Source organism: Manis pentadactyla, chromosome 6, assembly GCF_030020395.1.
Source record: "Manis pentadactyla isolate mManPen7 chromosome 6, mManPen7.hap1, whole genome shotgun sequence".
NCBI lineage: Eukaryota > Metazoa > Chordata > Mammalia > Pholidota > Manidae > Manis > Manis pentadactyla.
In genome coordinates, this window is record NC_080024.1 from 136,040,868 (window position 1) to 136,059,546 (window position 18,679).

General features: G+C 44.0%; 1 protein-coding gene across 2 annotated transcripts in view; it reads right to left on the reverse strand.

The window, feature by feature from the left end:
- MYO5B (myosin VB) overlaps positions 1-18,679 on the reverse strand; it is a 350,447-nt gene that overhangs the window by 210,679 nt on the left and 121,089 nt on the right. For both annotated transcript variants that reach the window (XM_057504168.1, XM_036918614.2), the window contains exons 2-3: positions 10,267-10,377; positions 262-433 (exon numbers count right to left, since the gene is read on the reverse strand). In XM_057504168.1, coding sequence (XP_057360151.1) covers positions 262-433; positions 10,267-10,377 — 283 coding nt within the window. The remainder of the gene's footprint in view (positions 1-261; positions 434-10,266; positions 10,378-18,679) is intronic.

The window sequence follows — 18,679 nt, forward strand, 5'->3', positions numbered from 1 at the left end:
TTAGCCAGTCAAGCTGCAAGCTGTGGCCCATTTCTTCCCTGGTTGAGCCTTAATTAATACCAATCAGCCCACAGAGACACAGGGCAGCCTAATTAAGCCACATACACTGATTGCAAACCTTTCAAGGGTCTCAAATGAGAGGTACTTATAAGAATGAAAATGGGATTCTTAACCACTGAAGTTTAACATGGCAAGTCTAAAGATTATCAGCACTTTCAAACATGCAGCCAATAGATGTCCCCCACCCCGCCCCCAACTTACCACAGTAAGTGTAGATATGGTTCGACTCCAGGAAACGGACCTTTAAATTATGCAGAACTGCAGGCTCGTGTAGATAGCTAAGGGCAGTCAGGTCATTTTCTCCAACCAAGATATCTGGATTCCGCAAGAAAGGCAGTTGGTTGCTTTGGACATCAATGGGGTATTCCCGAATCTAAAGAATTGCAAGGAATAGACAAATAGGCAGAGGTATGAAGCGTTTAGGCTATATTCAATGTCACGCCTTGTCGGCTAGGATCACTATCCTAACATGATCAGAAGTGATTAAAATAATGTTTTAAAGAAGTGCAAACTGGAAAAAAAACAAACTCTGCCATTAGAGACCAGCCCAGGTAGAAAAATTACTGATAACATAATCCCAGGGTATCAAGGTAAAAGTCTTTAATTGGAGTTGCTGTAGGAGTGCACTTCTTTCTCCCATCCAGGAACCCTCCTTTGTTTGCCCTATTTATGGTTGGTTTTTACTCTCCCACCAATTCACATACTCACTTTTCATTTGGATTATCTTGCAGTGAACAAACTGCCCTCAAGGTGTACATGTATTTTTGTGCAACCTGACTGCCAGCTACTCTAGGGCATAATTTTATTCTGTCCTAAAGTGTAATAGGAGCTTGAGATCCCTGTGTGCATGTGTGTGTGACCAGTGTGATTATACATCTTAAGGTCAAATCTCAAATGCAAGGTGTTATCCTTTATTCTTAGAGCACTTGGAATACAAAAGTACTCAAAAAAGATATTTTACAGGATATTTGCAAATGAATAAATGTACACACATATACATGTAATTAATAAAAAGTTTGTTTTTTCTAAACAGGAGGAACTTGGCTGCTGCTTATGTTTTATCTGAGTGTTAAGTTTCTATGACATTCTTAATCATCTGAGAGCTTGGGAAAAAAATTTCCCCCACAACTCATGTTCAGGAGAGCTCTAGGCTGGGACCCAAGAAACTAAAACTAAAAAAAATAATCCCTAAAGTAGTTCTGATATAGGTGGCCTACAGACATAAGAATCACTATTCTATACAAGCCTTTCAGGAATTTCTATAGACATAGCTAAATTTACTGGGATAACAGTTAATTTTTAAGTGAATATGAATACCAGTGCTTTCTCCTTTCCCACTTTTAGAGGGACTTTTACTACTAGATCTTAAAGTATATTATTAAAGCCAGCAATTTAAGTACTACAATAATGGTGCCAAAATGGCACCAGATCCAGAAACAAATGCAAGCACATATGGCAAATTTGTTCATAATGTCAAAGTAGTAAATAAATGGTTAAAAGGATTTTTTTCAAAAAGTGGGAGGTAAGCTTGCAGCCATTTAGGAAAAAAAAAAAAGTGAGCCAGTGTTCTTCTATTCTTACTCCCTCATATCAAAATACATGTTAGATGGAATGAATGTCCAAAATAAAGCCAGAAAGAAAAACAAAACCAGGAAAGAAATGTGGCCACGCATTTGTAAGTTTTGGAATGGAGTACTTCAAAGAATGCCAAAGCCAGAATTAGGTAGAAATATGTATTTTTAATACAGAATTTTAAAACCATCACACAAAACACATCATATGCAGAGCAAAGTGAGTAATTCATATTATATAACAGAATAATATCCAAAGAGTTTTAAGAAAACACTAATGCCCCAACAGAAAATTGTACACAGAATATAAGTCACTAAATAAGAACTACAGCATATGAACAGCTATTCAACTTGACCACTAACCAAAGAGATGCAATATGAGCACTATTATCCATCAGATAAGCAAAGGTATACTGACAAGACCCTAACTAGGAAGGGTGTGGGCAAACAGATCCACTATGTGTGGGATCGGATTGATTTAACCTTTCTGGAGGGCAGCTGACAACACCTAGTCAGAGTTTTTCCCTAGTCAGAAATTTTCAAGGAATAGCATATTCTTTGGCCTAAGGAGACAACCTTACAAATGAGAAAAGGTTGGCGCCCTGAAACTCTTAAGTAAAACATGACATAGACCTGTACTTTAACATCAGGCAGCTGCCCACACCATTCTACTGAATTTACATAAAGGCATGTTCCAGAATGAAATATATGATAGGATTCCTTTTAAAACAGTATTGAAGTCTTTCTGGAATGACCTTGACACAAAACATGAATGGTTATCTGTGTTAGTGAGGTTTTCTTCTTCATACAGTATCTGGTTTTTGGTTCTATTTTATATTAATCAAGACACTTTCCTTCTGTGAAAAACTCTTACACCCAACCCACTAATACAGAAGACCAGTCGACAACTATCATGAACATGATACAGAAAATTTCCAAGTGGTTGGAAACAAGGGGTAATGGAGAGTGTTGAGAGCTGGGTTTGTTTAAGTTATAGAGTTGATGGCCCCAATCATCTCTGGCTACTAGTGGTCACTGGACTCTAAGCAGCCCTCTCACCCCCCACACCCACCAAGCCTTTCTGCAGACTTCCCCTGGAGATGCACCTCACCCACAGCAGGGCGTTTCCCACATGGCTCTCCACCCACCCTGGTAAGCAGCACAGGGGACAGCCAGTGCAGAACCGCAGAGCTCGACCAACCCAACCCCCTCAGTTTCCAGATCAGAAAGCCAGGACCTGAGCCCAGGGTCTTTAAACTCTCAGGCAGAAATGCTGGCATTCCATCTTCTCTCAGATGAATCTCCCCTCAAAAGACTCTCCCCCAAACACACAGTGGTAAATGCATAAGCAATGTTGTGAAAATACAGTCCACAAGTAAGCCAGGGGTATTGGTTACAGTAAAATGAATAAGGATTAAAAATGCCCAGAGCAGAAGAGGTAGGAGCTGCAAGCTGAACAAAGCTACAGATGTCCTGGTGTGTGCACATCTGGAGGGAAGGAGGAAATGAGAAACTTAATTTTTTTTTTTTTTTGCCTTTAAAAGGAATTTGATTCTAACACTGCTGCTACTGTTGGACATTTAAAGCTAACACGGTTTTATTTGAAATTTAAGCATTTATGATGTGATCAGGGACCATGAATTTTCTATCATAAAAGACTTCACTACATAAGAAATGGGCCTTTGGAAGTAAAGAGGGTGCATGTCAACACTCATCATAAAATTAATGCGCAGTCACCCACCTGGAGTGGCCTCCACCCAAGACCTGGAATGCATGGGTACCTCTAATTAGTCCCCACCTACCAACTGGGTCTAGACGACACTTGAGACTAGAGGGAGAAATAGGGTAAGGGAATTAGTCTATACTTGCAGTCTCCAATAGGGAAGCACATGGAGCTATTTAAATTCTTTAAATACAATTAAACTTCAGCTTCTCAGTCACACTAGCCACGTTTCAAGGGCCTACTAGCTACCTGGAGCTAGTGACCACCATACTGGTTGATAGAGAACAGCCCACGGTAGCAAAATGTTCTGTTGGGGAGCATTGGTCTAGATTGCCCTGAACTCTGTGGGTCTATAATTTTATAATACTTGGCACATACTCAAAAAATATTAGTTGAATGGTATGTCTGACTTATGTATGACCTCTCCCATACCTCAATGTGTCCATGACACATGGAACTACAGCTGGAGAATAAACATGACAACTACCAACACAAAGATTTGGAGCTGATAATAAGCATATATGGCAAAGGAATTGGCTTTCTTATCTACCCACAGAACTGGAAAATCTAAGCTAGTAAAAGTGGGGTACTGACCCTGAGGAGCTGCATGCATCATACTCTGGTGGAAATGGCACTCATATAGGAATCAAATCCTATATTCAAGTCCTGGCCATCGACTAAAGCAGTGGCTCAACTTTTTCTGTACTTAGGAATCCTGTGGGAAGCTTCAAGATACTCTGCTATGGCCCAGCCTCAAATTCTGATATAAGCCATCTGGGCTGTGATTTTTTTTTAAGCTCCCCAGGGGTTTCTGATGTGCAGCCGAACCTGAGGAGCTGAGGCCTTGAGCCTATCCCTTCATGGCTGTAGACAGCAGTTTCCCTAATTGTAAGACGAGAGGACCGGTTCCAACAGTCTTTGAGCACCCCTTCCAGTGCTGTTGGCCTTAAGTATCTAACTTTGCTCGGCGGTTGTAGGGGTGTTCTCTTGTGAAATTAAGAACAGGATCCTGCAGAGCAAAGTGAAGGGAACTACATTCCCGGATAACAGAAGACTTCAAAGCTTGAAACCACTTGCACTCACTGGAGTAGCAAGTGTGTGACTCCAGATTCATTTAATAGGTATTAAAAAGCTGTTTTACATTATGTCCTAAACAAGTACAAAAAGTACAAATATTAAGTGTCCTGTGTCTTACTCTGTAACCCTTCTGGTTAAGTCTACCTCCTTCTCTAGTCCCCAAAACGGTCATGCTTCTTCAAAGGAACCTTCTTATTCTCCCCCTCATACTAAGCACAGGCTTAAAGCTCAAAGCAGATACCTAATTACCTGAAAAATGAAATCCCCTGATTCATATGCACTTCTTAAATAGGATATGGTTAGTTATTAGGAAATAAATTAAGCCTGAAACCTTGGTGGCTTAATACCACGAACGTTTCTCTTACTCATGCCGGGTGTCAAGGCTGGTTGGTTTGGAAGCTCTGTTCCACAGGTCCCTCAGCCATCAACACACCGCCTCCACAGTCACCAGGAAGAGGAAGAGCAGAGCATGGTGAACTCCAGGCAGCTTTTCTATGCTTCAGCCTTGAAGTAACATCTGTCAATTCTACCAAGAGCTCTCTGGGCAAAAGTAAAATCATGGGGTCCCAGCTAACTGAAAGGGGGCCTGTAGATACCATCTCTGCCACGGTACGTGTTCTTGCTTTGGGAAGTTGGCAATAATCAGAGGCAGGTGCCCAAGGAGGTTTCAAAAAGAGTATGGAGTTGGAGATTAGAGGGAGGGAAGGTGTGGTGCAGTACAGTCAAGTATCTCACCATATTTCTGATAGATTTCTCAAGCCTCTTGACCTTCAACTTTTCACATTTTAAATCCTGTCTGCAATATGTATTACATTCATTGTGAATTAGAATGAAAGCTCCAGAAGTAGAGACATGCCATTTTCACTGCTGTATAACCAGACCCTGGCATGTAATAACTGTTCAATAATGCTTTTTAATGAATGAATGGTGATGCAATTAAGGGAAGAAGGACATAAATGAAAACAAACAAGACATTTGAGTTATAAACAAATTATAGCAGTGTAAAAATAGGGAGTCAAAGTTAACTTTTGATTTCACGTCATTGCAGGAACACAGCTTACACATTCTGCCACCATCGTGGGTATTCCAGCTTAGCTTTTGACTTGCTGTCTTTTAGCAACAAATAGTTCAGACCACTGCCTATATTATAGGCATAAAGCTGGGCTTCTTAACCTTGGCACTATTTTCATTTAGGACTGGACAATTCTCTCCTTGAAGGGACAGGGTCAAAGTGGAAAGAGGCTGCACATTATGGGATGCTTAGTAGCATCGTTGCCCTCTAGCCACTAGATCCCAGTAGCAAACCTCCCTCTTCAGTCATCACAACCAAAAATGTGCCTAGACATTGCTAAATGTCTCTTGGGAGGCAAAAAAAGAATCACTGCCACAGCCTTTTCTAAGCAGATGCAGCTAGGCAAAATATCCTGATGGAAAAGGTCATGACAACAGCGGGGGCAGAGGTCAATGACAGTAAGAAGATGGAGATACCTCTGGAGCTGGGCGGCAGTGCTGATTGCACAACAGTGTGAATGTGCTCAGTGCCACTAAATTGTATGCTTAAAATTGGTTAAGGTAGTAACTAATTACTAGATTTTATATGCAATGTTATACTATAACTTTAAGAAAATGTTTTTTGCATATGTACAAATATGATAAATATTGACTTCTCCATATTTTTCTTGTCAGTCAATTGAGAGCAAAATAAAGATTTAAAAAATTACTAGGTAACCCATGAGCCAATACTGAAATAAGAACAGAAAAAACTAGTAAAACAAAAAGAAAAAAGCAATCAAACTCATCTGCACTAAGAAGCTTTACTGGTACCATAGAGGATTGCCAAATGTCACACAGCCGGCATTTACTCTGCACTGGGTTTGCCAGAGCTCTGTGGGCACTCTACAGGGGCATGGGTCTGAGGGAACCCATGTGCAAGGACAGTAGTCCTACTTCTTCAGTGAGACTCTTGCTTCTTGACCTGAAGAACCATGTTTGCTATCTCTTCTTATGCTATCTTGGTAGGCCTGGTACCATCTTTAGACCTGAGCCCTGCATCTTAAAAGGTCCCAATATCACAAGCGTAAGTTATAAGCTTATTAAAGAACAATGGGACTCTGTCACTTGGGATCAGTGTTCAGTGCTGACACAGTGATATCTGAAACCTGGTGACTAATAACTTCAGGGCCGCGGGAAATGATTCTGCACACTTCTTGCCCCATGTCCTTGCAATAGGCCAACTGTGTCTAGGTGCCTTGAAGGTTCATAGGCTATGATGTTGCCAAAGTCAGAGACAGACACTGTTCCGGAGCTGGGGAGGAACTAAGCAAAGACAAATTAGCACGTTTATACCTCTTTCAGATAGCACAAGTGCAAAGAAAGTTCATGTAATGAAGTATCGTTCCCCAGTTAGACCAAGGGTCCAGTTGCTTGCTTCTCCCCATGTTCTAATTGAGATTCCAGAGAGTATATTGTTTGTAGCCACTGCAACATGAGAAACACTTTGCAATACCGAATAATTCACATTACTTTTAAATTTGTTTATATATAGGTATATGCATAACATGCCTAAAGCAAGATAGCGGTTCTTTATACTGGCAACTAGATGGAGACTGAATAGTAGAGTTGCAAATCTATCTTTCAAGTATTACACATTTTAAATTTCAAAAATTAGAAATGTCAGATTTACTTAATTTTGACAAAATATGCTTTTAATATTTAAACAGATACACATTTACATCTATACTCTTGCCCTAGCCCCACAAGCCCTAGAGAGCTTGGATATGCCGAGACATGTTACTCTTTTCAAAGCTCACATATTCCCATCTTCTTCTCATGAACACTAAGTCAGGGCCTCACATGTAGCAAGTACTCACCATGAAGATGGCCACTGGACACAAACTCAGGTTGGAAAAAATTTAAATGCATACCCTGGAAATGGGGGTGGGGGGAGTTCTCCCTGCCACTAGAGGGCAGGAATCCAGCAGCTGGTACAGGAGGTGGGGCAGGGGAGCAGGCCTGCCAGACTCCACTGTAGGTGAAGGGACAAAGTTACATTTATAGCCAAGGTCTGCAGTACACTGAGATGCTTGATGCAGTTTAAAAACACTCTACTGTACTAACGGCTGGTACACATACATAGCCTGTACCTGTCACAGCTTTTTCCCCCAGGAAGTTTCCCATCTTCCTGTTGGCTTATATAGAGAACATTTACCCTGCACCAAGTGAGAGAACCAGACACTATAGGACAAATGTTGTCTGATTCCACTTCTGTGAGGTACCTAGAGGAATTAAACTCAGAAAGCAGACTAGAGATGACCAGGGGCTGCAGGAAAGGCAATGGGGAGTAGTTGTAGTTGTTCAACGGGGACAGAGCCCTAGTTTTGCAAGATAAAGAGTTCTGGAGACCCAAGATAGCAACGGTTACCAAACCTTGTGGGTGCACTTTTACGCCACTCAGCTGTGCTTAAAAATGGTTAACATGTTAAATTTGATGTTATGTATGTTTAACACAATAAAAATAAGCAAGGAAGCAGAAGGGAAAAAGAAACAACTGAGGAGCTTGAGTGCCTTGAACAACAGTGCACAGGTGAGCAGTAAAGTAGAAGCCGGAGATTAAGAATATTATTGCCGCTTAGAAAAGAACCAGATTTATTTTCATCTTTGCTGCTGCAGTTAAACCCACACTATTAGGCTTGGGGGTTGGGAGAGTGCCAGGGGGGATTTTCCATCCCGCCAGGTATATATCAAGAATGGTATCGGCTACAGAGGAGATGCTCTTCAAGCTCTCAGAGTCCAGCTATCTAAGTTCTGTTCTGCCTCTGGGTCCACAGCTCAGCTGAGTGGCTCCTAATGATGGCTCGGAGCCAGCAGTGGACAAACCACAGCCCCCGAGCAACCTGGACGCAGTTGGATGTTCAGGGCCCATTATTTCTTGAGAGCTGCTAATCTGCAGCCCCAGGCATCCCTTCTGGTGATGGCTGACAGACACGTGGGCAGCTGCCAGGATTAGTCACGCAGGGCAGAATTCCTTTTCAGCTGGGGAAGTGAGCATCTGCGCTGCTTTAGCAACACAGCAGATCATTCCTCACTACCTCCATGCATCTCCTTAAAAAGACCCACCCACTTAAAAGACCAGCTAAAATGAAATCTGTTTGAGTAGAAGATACACCATTCAAGGGGGTGAATGAATTTCACCCTGTTTCAGGCTTAGGGTGGGAGGTTATTCAACACAGTAACATGATCCCATCTGCTGGGAGTTCTGTTTTTCAGCTCAAAACCACAGGGAGGTCAGCAAAGTGCACCTGCCAGGAAAGGGGAAGGTGAGATGCACACACCCTGGTGTAAACATCTACTGGTTCTAGTTACCAAGCACTAGGATATGCTCAAGCTGATACCAATCAGAAGTTAGTAAGGGCAGGATGGTCCACCCTCCCACTCATCAGTTAATCACCAGCACTAGTAGGTACTATGTAAGCATAACAGGTCCATTTCCCAAGGTCGTATCTATAAACACCGAAGTGCTTGAAGGGAACAAGACAGCACAGGACAGGGAGCAAACTCGCAGCTACTGCAGTTGAGAGGGAGGCGATGAGCACTCCAGCCCTCCCTCCCTGCAGCGCCTGTTCTTCAGTCCCTCAGACTTTACGAGTACCAGGGCCAGCTCTTCATTTCTTCCTGCTACTCCATTCAAAACCTGTTTTCCTCCCAGTCTCCCCCTGTAAATCCTGCACAAACCACCTCTGCTGCATCCTCAGCCTAGGCTGCCCATCTGTCCCCTTTCCCAACAGCTGCCAGGCACATGGGCCTCTCCTTCAGCACACCTAAAGGGGACACACTGTGGCCTCAGGGCTTTGGCACCCACCACCTCTGCCTGGACACTCCACTCTCAGCCCATCACACCTGGAATCGCCAGTGTTGGCTCCTTGCCCAAGACCCTCCTGCCTCAAGGCCCTCCCCAGGTTCCCTCCTTTATGCCCCCACCTGCCTCCATGCCCACCTCAATGTGTCATGACCCTTTGCCGACCTCTTGTGCTCGGTCCACTGCTCCCTCCAGCACTGAGCTCCTCGAAATGTCAGGGCCGCAGCTGTTCGCCTATACACACCCACCACCCAGCATAGTGCAAGAGCAAGCATTCAAGTATCTGTGAAATACACAATTCACCGAGAGGAGTGAACTCAAAAACTGAGTCAGACCTTCTAGGGAGAACAGGATTTCACAGCTACTCCCTTGTCTTCCTTTTGAGAACACCCACCTGAAAGTTGACTAATAAAAAAGACTTGTCATGCAGCAGCTCCCCCATGTTGAGTACTTACTGGGCTAAGCACTACTCTAAGTACACATCACATAGAAATTCATTTTATTCTCAGAAGCAACCCAGACCGACCATCATTCCCACATCACAGATGAAGTTACAGGCACAGAATGATTGCCGACATGCCTGAGGGTGCAGAGGTAGTAAGAGCTGGGCTAGGATCCCCACCCAGGAAGGCTGAGTCCTGAGCTGGTGCCCCAGCCGCTGTGCCACACCCTCCTAGAGTAGCTCCCTCTCACCTCCCATTGATGCCTCAGCCCCGTGGAGGGGCCATTCTGCTCCCTCCACTCCACTGAGAAGAGTCTTGCCTTCACCACTGGTCATCTCTCTGCTGCTGACACCAATGGGAACTAATTTGTGATGCAACAGCCACAGAGCACTTTCATGGCTTAGTGTTTTCACGTACATCATCATCAACAGCAGCAAAAAAGACACCAGGGGTTCAGAAACTCCAGTCTTCAGAGACCACTCCAGACCCCAATGGACCACTGAGTCCTGCGCCCTCACCCCCATGACCCACACTTACAGTCTCATCTTCCAGTCTGAGCTGGAGGCTCTTTTCTCCCTCCTTGTAGTCCTTGGTTAATTCGGCTGAGCGCCACACTTCATCCAGGTCAGGGATCCAGACCCTTGTGTACTGAAAGATTAAAACAGGAGAAACTTAGAAACAAAATGAAACTTCCAGGCATCTAAATATGTGTTGCTACCTGGGAGGGGCCCTCGGGAGAGCTTTTAAAGCCATCTCAACAAAGTGTCCTCCCTTCTCATCTCAAGACACAAGGTGATACAATACCATGAAAACAGGTAAATACTTCCCAGGATTGGTCAAAGAGGGCACCTTCTAGATCCTAAGAGAATGCCATAGATCACTGAAACTAGAATTCTACCAGCTAGACTGCCGAGCCTGCATCTGGTTACATCCATCAGAGTTTTGCACCATCATCTGCAAGGGTGGTACAAAATAGCCATGTCAGAAGGAGTGTTTAGTGTGCTGTAAACGAAAGTACATGCAAAAACCAACAAGACAGTAGAGCACATCTTCCAAGCTTGGGATAGCTCTGATATTCTGCATTCAGCAACAAAGTCATTTTCCTGAAGAAGTGAAATAAAGTGGTCAGCACATCGAAAGTGTATTTCCATATTCCTAAATTGTCAGCAACCTCAATTTATTTGTGCATTCTTTAAGCCACAAGCACACCCAAAAATATTAACCTCCCACAGCATCTCTCCGGATGTGCAAGGTCATTAAGCGAGCCACATCCTGGCAGGGAAGAACACATCCCTTGGTAGGGCGTAAAGCCCTCTCAATGTAATGTGGGGATTCCAGCTCTCATTGCACATTAGCATCATCTGGAGCTTTGAAAACACCAAGTCTGGGTTCTACCTCAGACCAAACTGTCAGAATCTCAGGTGACATAAAAGCTCCCAAGGTGAGTGCACCACGCAACCAGGAAGAACCATAGGTCTGATGCACTGAATGGCAGCTTCCCAATCTACTGGCTGTCCCTCTTGGCCTCACACTCCTTTCAACTGTCAAGACAAATTTCTGAATCTGTGTCTCATAGGAATGCGTCTTCCACAGGACCTATGTGCTTTAGAAGCTGTGTGCACGTGTGTGCATGCACACACACACATATGGTTTTCATGGCCACAGAATATTCTTAGCAAACCTGAAACTAACTGCTATTATGACGAAAAGCCCAGCCAGAATGTGTGGCTGGGTCAGCATAACCCCCTCCCTCCTGGAGGGACAGCTCCTCGCTGAGATCCTGTAGCCCGTCAGTTGCCTGGCACAAGCAGCCAGTTGGATACTGGTCCTGCTTTTTTATAGTTTTTTCCTTCAGGTAATCAATTGCCTTAAAAAAAATTAAAAACCTGGCCCCTGCTTCACTTGTCTCTAATTCAGCATGGAGGGAAAGTTGAGCTTTCTCACTACAGCTTCTGTCCCTCTGAGTTATGCTCCTGGGGCTTCCCTTAAGTCAGAGAGAGCAGAGCACACCCAAGAAATTTTATTCAAAACAAAGTCTCCACTCACTGTAAACAATGTCCAGAATGGCTCAAGATAGCATAGCAACAAATAGAAGAATGGGGAAATCCCACCAGGAACTGAGCGGAAGCGATGTGTGGACATCACCAAGCTATGCAGCATCCTGCAAGTTAAGGAGACAAGTCCCAGCTCACCCGGGGACTTGTCCAGCCTTAACCCCACTGTCCTTGTACCCCTCAATGAACAGTTCACTGCACCAGCATTAGGGAATCTTACTGCTTGGCTCTACCTCTGTTTAATTTTTGCTCTGGGAGTGTCCATTTATCCTTCTATTTGCTTCTCTGAATAGACTGAAAACACCTGGCAGACAAAATTGTCTTCTGCATTTTCCTATATACACAGGTCCCATCACAGCCTCAGGGGCACCAGGGGACCTTTAGCTCATTGCTATTCCAGTGAAGGCCCTCAGCTTGTTACCTAGGAGCTCATCAGAAATGCAGCTTCTCAGCCAGCACCCATGCCCACCCATGAAAAGGTGCAGACCTAGGTCCTTGCTGTTCTGTTCCTGCAGTGTGATCTCGCACTTCCCTGCCTTTGTACACAGATCAGCAAACTATAGCCCTGGACCCAATATGGTAGCCAACTTGTTTTGAACAGCCCATGAGTTAAGAATGATCTAAATGTTTAAGTGGCTGGGAAAAAAATCAAAAGTATGATATTTACAGAACATGAAAATTCTAAGTCAAATTTTGGTGTCCATAAAATTTTACTAAAACACAACCACACATTCCGTTCATATACTGTCTGTGGCTCCTGTGGTCTGAAAGTCTAAAATACTATCTGGCCCTTCGCAGAAAAGGTCTCCTGCCCTCTACCGCTGCCCATCCTGTTTCCTCAGCCCAGAATGCCCACCTTCCCTCACTTACCCATGTGGACTCCAAGTTCCAGCATCATCTTCTCACTGAATCCTGCTGTCCCTGTGTCCTACAGAGTTAGCCCTTCCCAACTTTGAGCTATTGCAATCAAACCTACTCTTTAGATGGTTTTCAGTCATTTCTGTCATGTTGGCTTTATCTCACTATTTCAAGATCTTTCAAACACACTATTGGGCATTTCTGTATCCCTGGCACATAGCAGACGCTCCATGTTTGTTCAGACAGGAGTCGTTATGCAGAAGGCGCATTTATGGAGCATCTGGTTTATACATGAAACATACTGTGAAGAGCACCATGTAATCAAGTTCAAACATGGAGATCTCTATATACTTTGATTTAAAGGAGCACAGAATCTGGTTGGCTAGCTAATCCACACAAAAATATACCCTAAGGGGTGATGTGACCAATTGCTAAGGAGAGTAACAGCTATTGGATTGGGGCTAGCAAGACAAGAGAAGGGAAGGCAACAAAAGTCAACCACAACCAGGAAATAGACAGCCAAGTTCTCCTGTAACTTAAAAGGATAGTGTATATTACAGATCTGATCAAGCAAGATACAGATTCAAATTCAGTAAACATCTGAGCACCTACTTAGTGTCTGTTCTGTGCTAGATGTTGTCATGTTTTCTCCATCTCTACAATAAAGACACACATGTGGACATGTTTTGATTACAGCAGCTCTTTGCTAAAACAGAATGAAGTAAACCCTGCAGTGTTGGTGGTACAGGATGAGTGACACCTGCAGGCAGACCTCCCCTCACCTTTATCCTACTTCATGGATCCTCAGCTTAGAGCGTCTACAAATTACTGAGCAGAGCTGTTTACCCAACATCACACATGCCACACTTGAGGAGCAATTGATACAACTCCCAAGGACAATTTTAACTATAATCACATTTCACTTCACATGCTGACTTAGCAAACAGCTCCCACCATTCCCTCCCCAGACCTACCCACCCAAGGAAGATCCACTGCCTCTATTGCAGTAGAAGGCAGACATGATCAATGCCAAGAGAACAGACATGCAAACGAAGAAGGGAGAGACAAGCACTGCAGATGCCAGCAAAGACTTTAGGAAGACAGACACGATCTGAACTGCAGTGATGGGAAGGATTTGGAGGGAAGGGTTCCTTGAGAGTGATCAAAAATGTTTTGTAACTACACAGAGGTGGTGATCATACCGAATTGTTCGCTTTAAGTAATTAATGTTAGGTGAATTTCACCTCAATTCTGTAAGAGCTACTTTGGTTACAGATGATGCAAACAGCATCCTGTACCCTCTGTCCTGGCATGGGTTTCTCATTTCTCATCTGTGGGAAAGCAATAAGCACCACTTCTGTGAGCCAGACAGAAACTTTCTAGAACAAAGGTTCTGTGTTGCCTATGTTTCTTCTCACCTTCAAGGAATTCTTTCAAACAAATCCAACCTCTGCCAGCTTTCCTGGGAGAGGATTGTCAGAAGACATGCTCACTCACATAACCCCATTACAGTACTAGTCAATTTGTTATAGCAATGCTTAATTCCATCATACCAAAGTAAATAAATTAACTGACCTAATTATCAAAGAAAGACTTGATTTTTCTTTTGGGAAGAGCCCTGTGTATTAACTGGAGAAAGCAGAGGTCTCTGGGAAATAAGATGCATTAGCACCAAGAGCTAGCCTCCAGGGCCCATTCATGTCTTCTACCTCTGCTGGGCCGGCAGAGGCGGTTTCTGAATACACAGCTGGAGGGGCTGGCTGCCCACAGCAACAGAGCTCAGCCCTGGCTGCACATTAAAATCACTTGGGAGCTTTTAAAGCTTCCCATGCCAGGCAACTCCTCAGACCAATTACATTAATCTCTGCAAGTGGGAGCCAGCTAGAGTTCTCTAAAGCTCCCTGGATGCACCCAGTGTGAAAGAGTTTGAGAACCAGCAGTCTTTGTGGTTTGATTTGGTAACTGATTTGCCGGGTGCCAAGACCCTCATCTGCCCAGAGACCTCTCCCTCAACCAGCCTATGGCTGTTCATGAAATCTAAGCCCAAGGATCCTTTATCCTGAGCTAAAGCACTATCTCCAGAAAGGCTCTGATAAAATGTACATACAATATGGGAAAGAGTACAGCATTTATCCATTTATACTAATCACACTGTATAGCACTGTGGTTCAGTGTATGGCTCTAGAGCCAGCCAGCCTGGGTGAGAATCCCACCCACCACTTACTAGCATGAGTAAGTTGAAGAATGGGTCTGAGCCTTGGTTTCTGCATTAGTACAACGTGAGTGACAGTTAGACCTACCCCATAATGTGTTCCAAGAATTAGATGAGATCTCATAGTATCAGCGCACTTAAGCACTGATGGCTATCATACCTGCTGTGGACTATAGAAGGTAGGATTCTGATGGGATCTTGCAGAGGATTGGTGAAGGGGAAAATAAAACTGGTGCTCCATGTTCCTGGAATCCTCTGGATGTCCTGGAAATCACTGCACCTAGGCAGCCATGCCTTGCCTTAAATCAATACCTGGAACTGGTCTACTTCAACAGCAAAACTTTGAGAAAAGTAATTCTCAGTGCTGGCTGGCATTCAGGAATTATCTTTAAAAAAATTCTATGTCCCACACTTGTTTAAACCTGCAAGTAGGACCCAAGTACTTTTTTTTTTTAAGCTTCTCAAATGATGAATGTACCATCAGAGTCAAAGTCACTGTTTCAGAGTGAGCCTCAGAACCAAGTGGACTCCGGGAAAAAGCAAACAGACACACTGGAAACTTTCACTCCCTAGAATTACTAATAATGCCACCCCTATAACCTTACACTAATATAAGTAATCTTAAGTAGTTTAATCATTTCAGCTTTGTTTTAAAATTGAAGACGAGTAGGGTTATCATTAATATTTCACAGAGAAGAAACCTGAGGGTAAGAAGCACTGAACAGTTACACCCAAGTTCAGTGAACGGCTGAATTCACAGCAAACAAAGAAAAGATTTCCGACTACCTCCTCTGCTGTCTCCCTCTAATGGAGAAATAGTGATTTTCTTACAGCAGCCCAGGTCCCACACAGAGTATGTATTTTGTACAGGTAAAGTGTCTTGTAATTACCCTTGAAAATAAGTGCAAACATCCATTTACAATGACAGGCCAACTTAAGCCACTAGGTAGCCTCAGAATTAAGAATCAGACAAGTGTCTGGGTTGCAACAGAGCCTTGACTTGAGGCAAGGCAGGTGGGCATAGGCCCCTGTGAAAGGACAAGGGGGAACCCCACAGCCTAACCTGGTGGCTGACCAGATAAACTGCCCGATTTGCTCATGGCTGTACCCCTAGCACTAACATGATACCACGGTTCAGTAGGCACTGAGGCTGCCTGCTGCTCATGACTGAAATCAGGGCTCTGGCTGGGGATGGGAGGGGAGTCCTTTTGATAAAAGGAAGTCAGTAACATTTGCTCAGGACATAATTTGGTTCTAGAAACCATTGGAGAAGATGCAAGACAGAGTTTGTCAGCTTCCCATCCCTTAAGGAGCACAGAAGCCACCACATTTCTCCATATGGGATCAGGGCTGAGATCCATCACCCTGAGTACCATTAACAAATGAAAAGTCACCAGCACTGAAATAAGGGGATAGACTAATGGGTTTCATGGGAAAACAAAATTGTTGAAAGGCGGGGAGGTGACCCCCGGAACTCATACTGCCTCAGGCAGGACGGAGCACACCCAGCACAAGGACAGCAAGCTGCTTCCCCAGTCTCGCCTGGAGCCCGAGCACAAGGCACTAGAAGGGGCAGCGGACAACCAGAGAGCTCTAAAATCCTATAGTCCCCCCGAAACTTGTACCCCCTTATAAAACATGGAGATATGCACAGCTCTGTTCTCTAGTGAGATTAGGAAAATACCTTAAACACTTTTAAAAAATGTCATAAATGAAGTCCTGTTTGGTGTAAATGTGTCCATTTTGAAGCTGTTCCTGTTAAAGCAACAGCTCTATGGAGGGGGAAGGAAGAAAAAATTTCCAAACTAAGCCAATAGTTTCATTTAGCACCATCACAATAGCAGTTTTCTCAGTGGCTTACTAGCAAGGAACCACCAGGTTATACAAAAACACCTTACCTAAGCTGTAGTAAGAAGTGGGTCACCCTGCATTCTTCTGCATAACAGTCTGGAGGACAAAGACTAGGCTTTGGCCCCATCCAAGCAGACCCTCCCACAGTCCTCTCCACATCTGAGGTCTAAGGACCGTGTTCATGAGCCCAGATACCAACTGCATCCTGAACCCAGTGGGGTGATTAGACCCCCAAGCAGGGACAGAGTCCACAACATCCCCACCAGTGTGTTGCTGGGCATCTTCCCTTCTCATCCACTGGGCTCCCACTATGGGGGGGTGGGTGGGTAGATAGGAGTAGAGCAAGATGGTGAAGATCCAGGTATCAGGTACTAGCCTTTGCTGACACAGACTCAGTTTTCTTATCTTTAAAGTGGGAAAGTATCTTCCACAGTAGCACTGCTATCAGGATTAAGGGGGATGATGTATACTGGACATCTAGCACAGCATCTGGCACAAAGTGCTGGGAGGTTACCATTGGTGTGGCAGGAACTCAGGTCCTGGGAGTAAAGGGGTGGTGGAGAACTCCTTTTAGGAGAACACAGCCACACCAGATGACCCAACAGAACCACGTGTGTAAGTGTAAGTGTAAGTGTCAGGGGCACACCGAAGCGCATCCCTCCCAGTGTCTTTCCTAAGTTAACTCCTCCTCCTCCAGCAGCTAGTCCAGCACCCTAGTTTCCCTGCTTAGTCATCCCATTAAAGGCTTCCCCAACCAATAACCCCATTCCCTTTTCCCCAGACACTCTTCAGGGCAAAGCTCCCTGTAACACACAGAGAAGTGAACATCTACACAGGATTTCTGGGCCAACCAAGGAGGTTCCTGAGGTCCAACACAGATCTCTTCCAAACTTGCCCCATGTTCTTTCCTAAATGAGAGAACCGATATAATCTAAATGCCAGGAAGAATTTTAATTTACGCATAGACTCTGGGATTGCAGAAAGCCATTCAGCATTGTTGGTGTAAAGGAGGATTAAAAAAAAAACAGAAAACAGTTTCAATCTGTATTAACAACATAGTTAAACAGCAAAGTTACAATAAAACCCCATGTTTCTGATCATTTAAATCAAACAAGTCTAATATACCAAAAGGAAGGTCCCTCCACCCACCTCTGGCCCTGGTCATCACTGTCATACTTTTGGTGTTTGCTGCCTTACATGCTCAAAGCACTACGTTGTTTCAAACTCAGTTTTTTTGAGGAAAGAGTCAACTCTTTCCAATACCTGACCACAGTCACAATCCGACCTTAACCTGTTTACTGCCTTGCAGATGTTGACAGAGTCAGCAGTATGTCCTCAAATGACAAATGGACACCAAGATGGGAAGTGCCTGGTGTCCAGGGAACACTGCTGAGTCATTTTATCCAGCCAGTTGACACCAGCGGCACACTTGCTGATGGAGGTACAGACCTACCACAGGCATAGAAACAGCTATGAAGCAATGGGTTGGGTTTTGAAGTTTTGGTCACTGCAAGCCCTCTGTTTAAAAAGGGTATGTTGATAGCAAATTGGTTCTGTAAGGCTGTGATGTTAAACCCATTTAATCTGTTTGCCAAAGAAGCTAAAAAAGAAAATTTACTCAAAGCAAGTACACTTCATGCAATTAAATACATGTCTGGATCCTATCAAGAAGCTAAAGTGTTGTTGAAATCCTACTTCCAGTGACATGACCACCACTCCTGGACTGTGAACTGTACAGAACACAGAGAATGTGAATTATGCAATCCACAGTCATATTACAAATCTTTAAGTCTTTTTAAGACAGTTTCCCAGAGCACACCACCTTCGTTTCCACCTGAGCTCTCTGAGAGACTCCTTTTTAAATCCGTGTCTGGTGCCATCACTGGTGGTTGTTTTCCTTTCTGTCCTCTAGGCATATACTCCTGGTCTCCACTGCCAGAGACCACTATCGCTTTCTCCAAAGAAACAGTCTCAA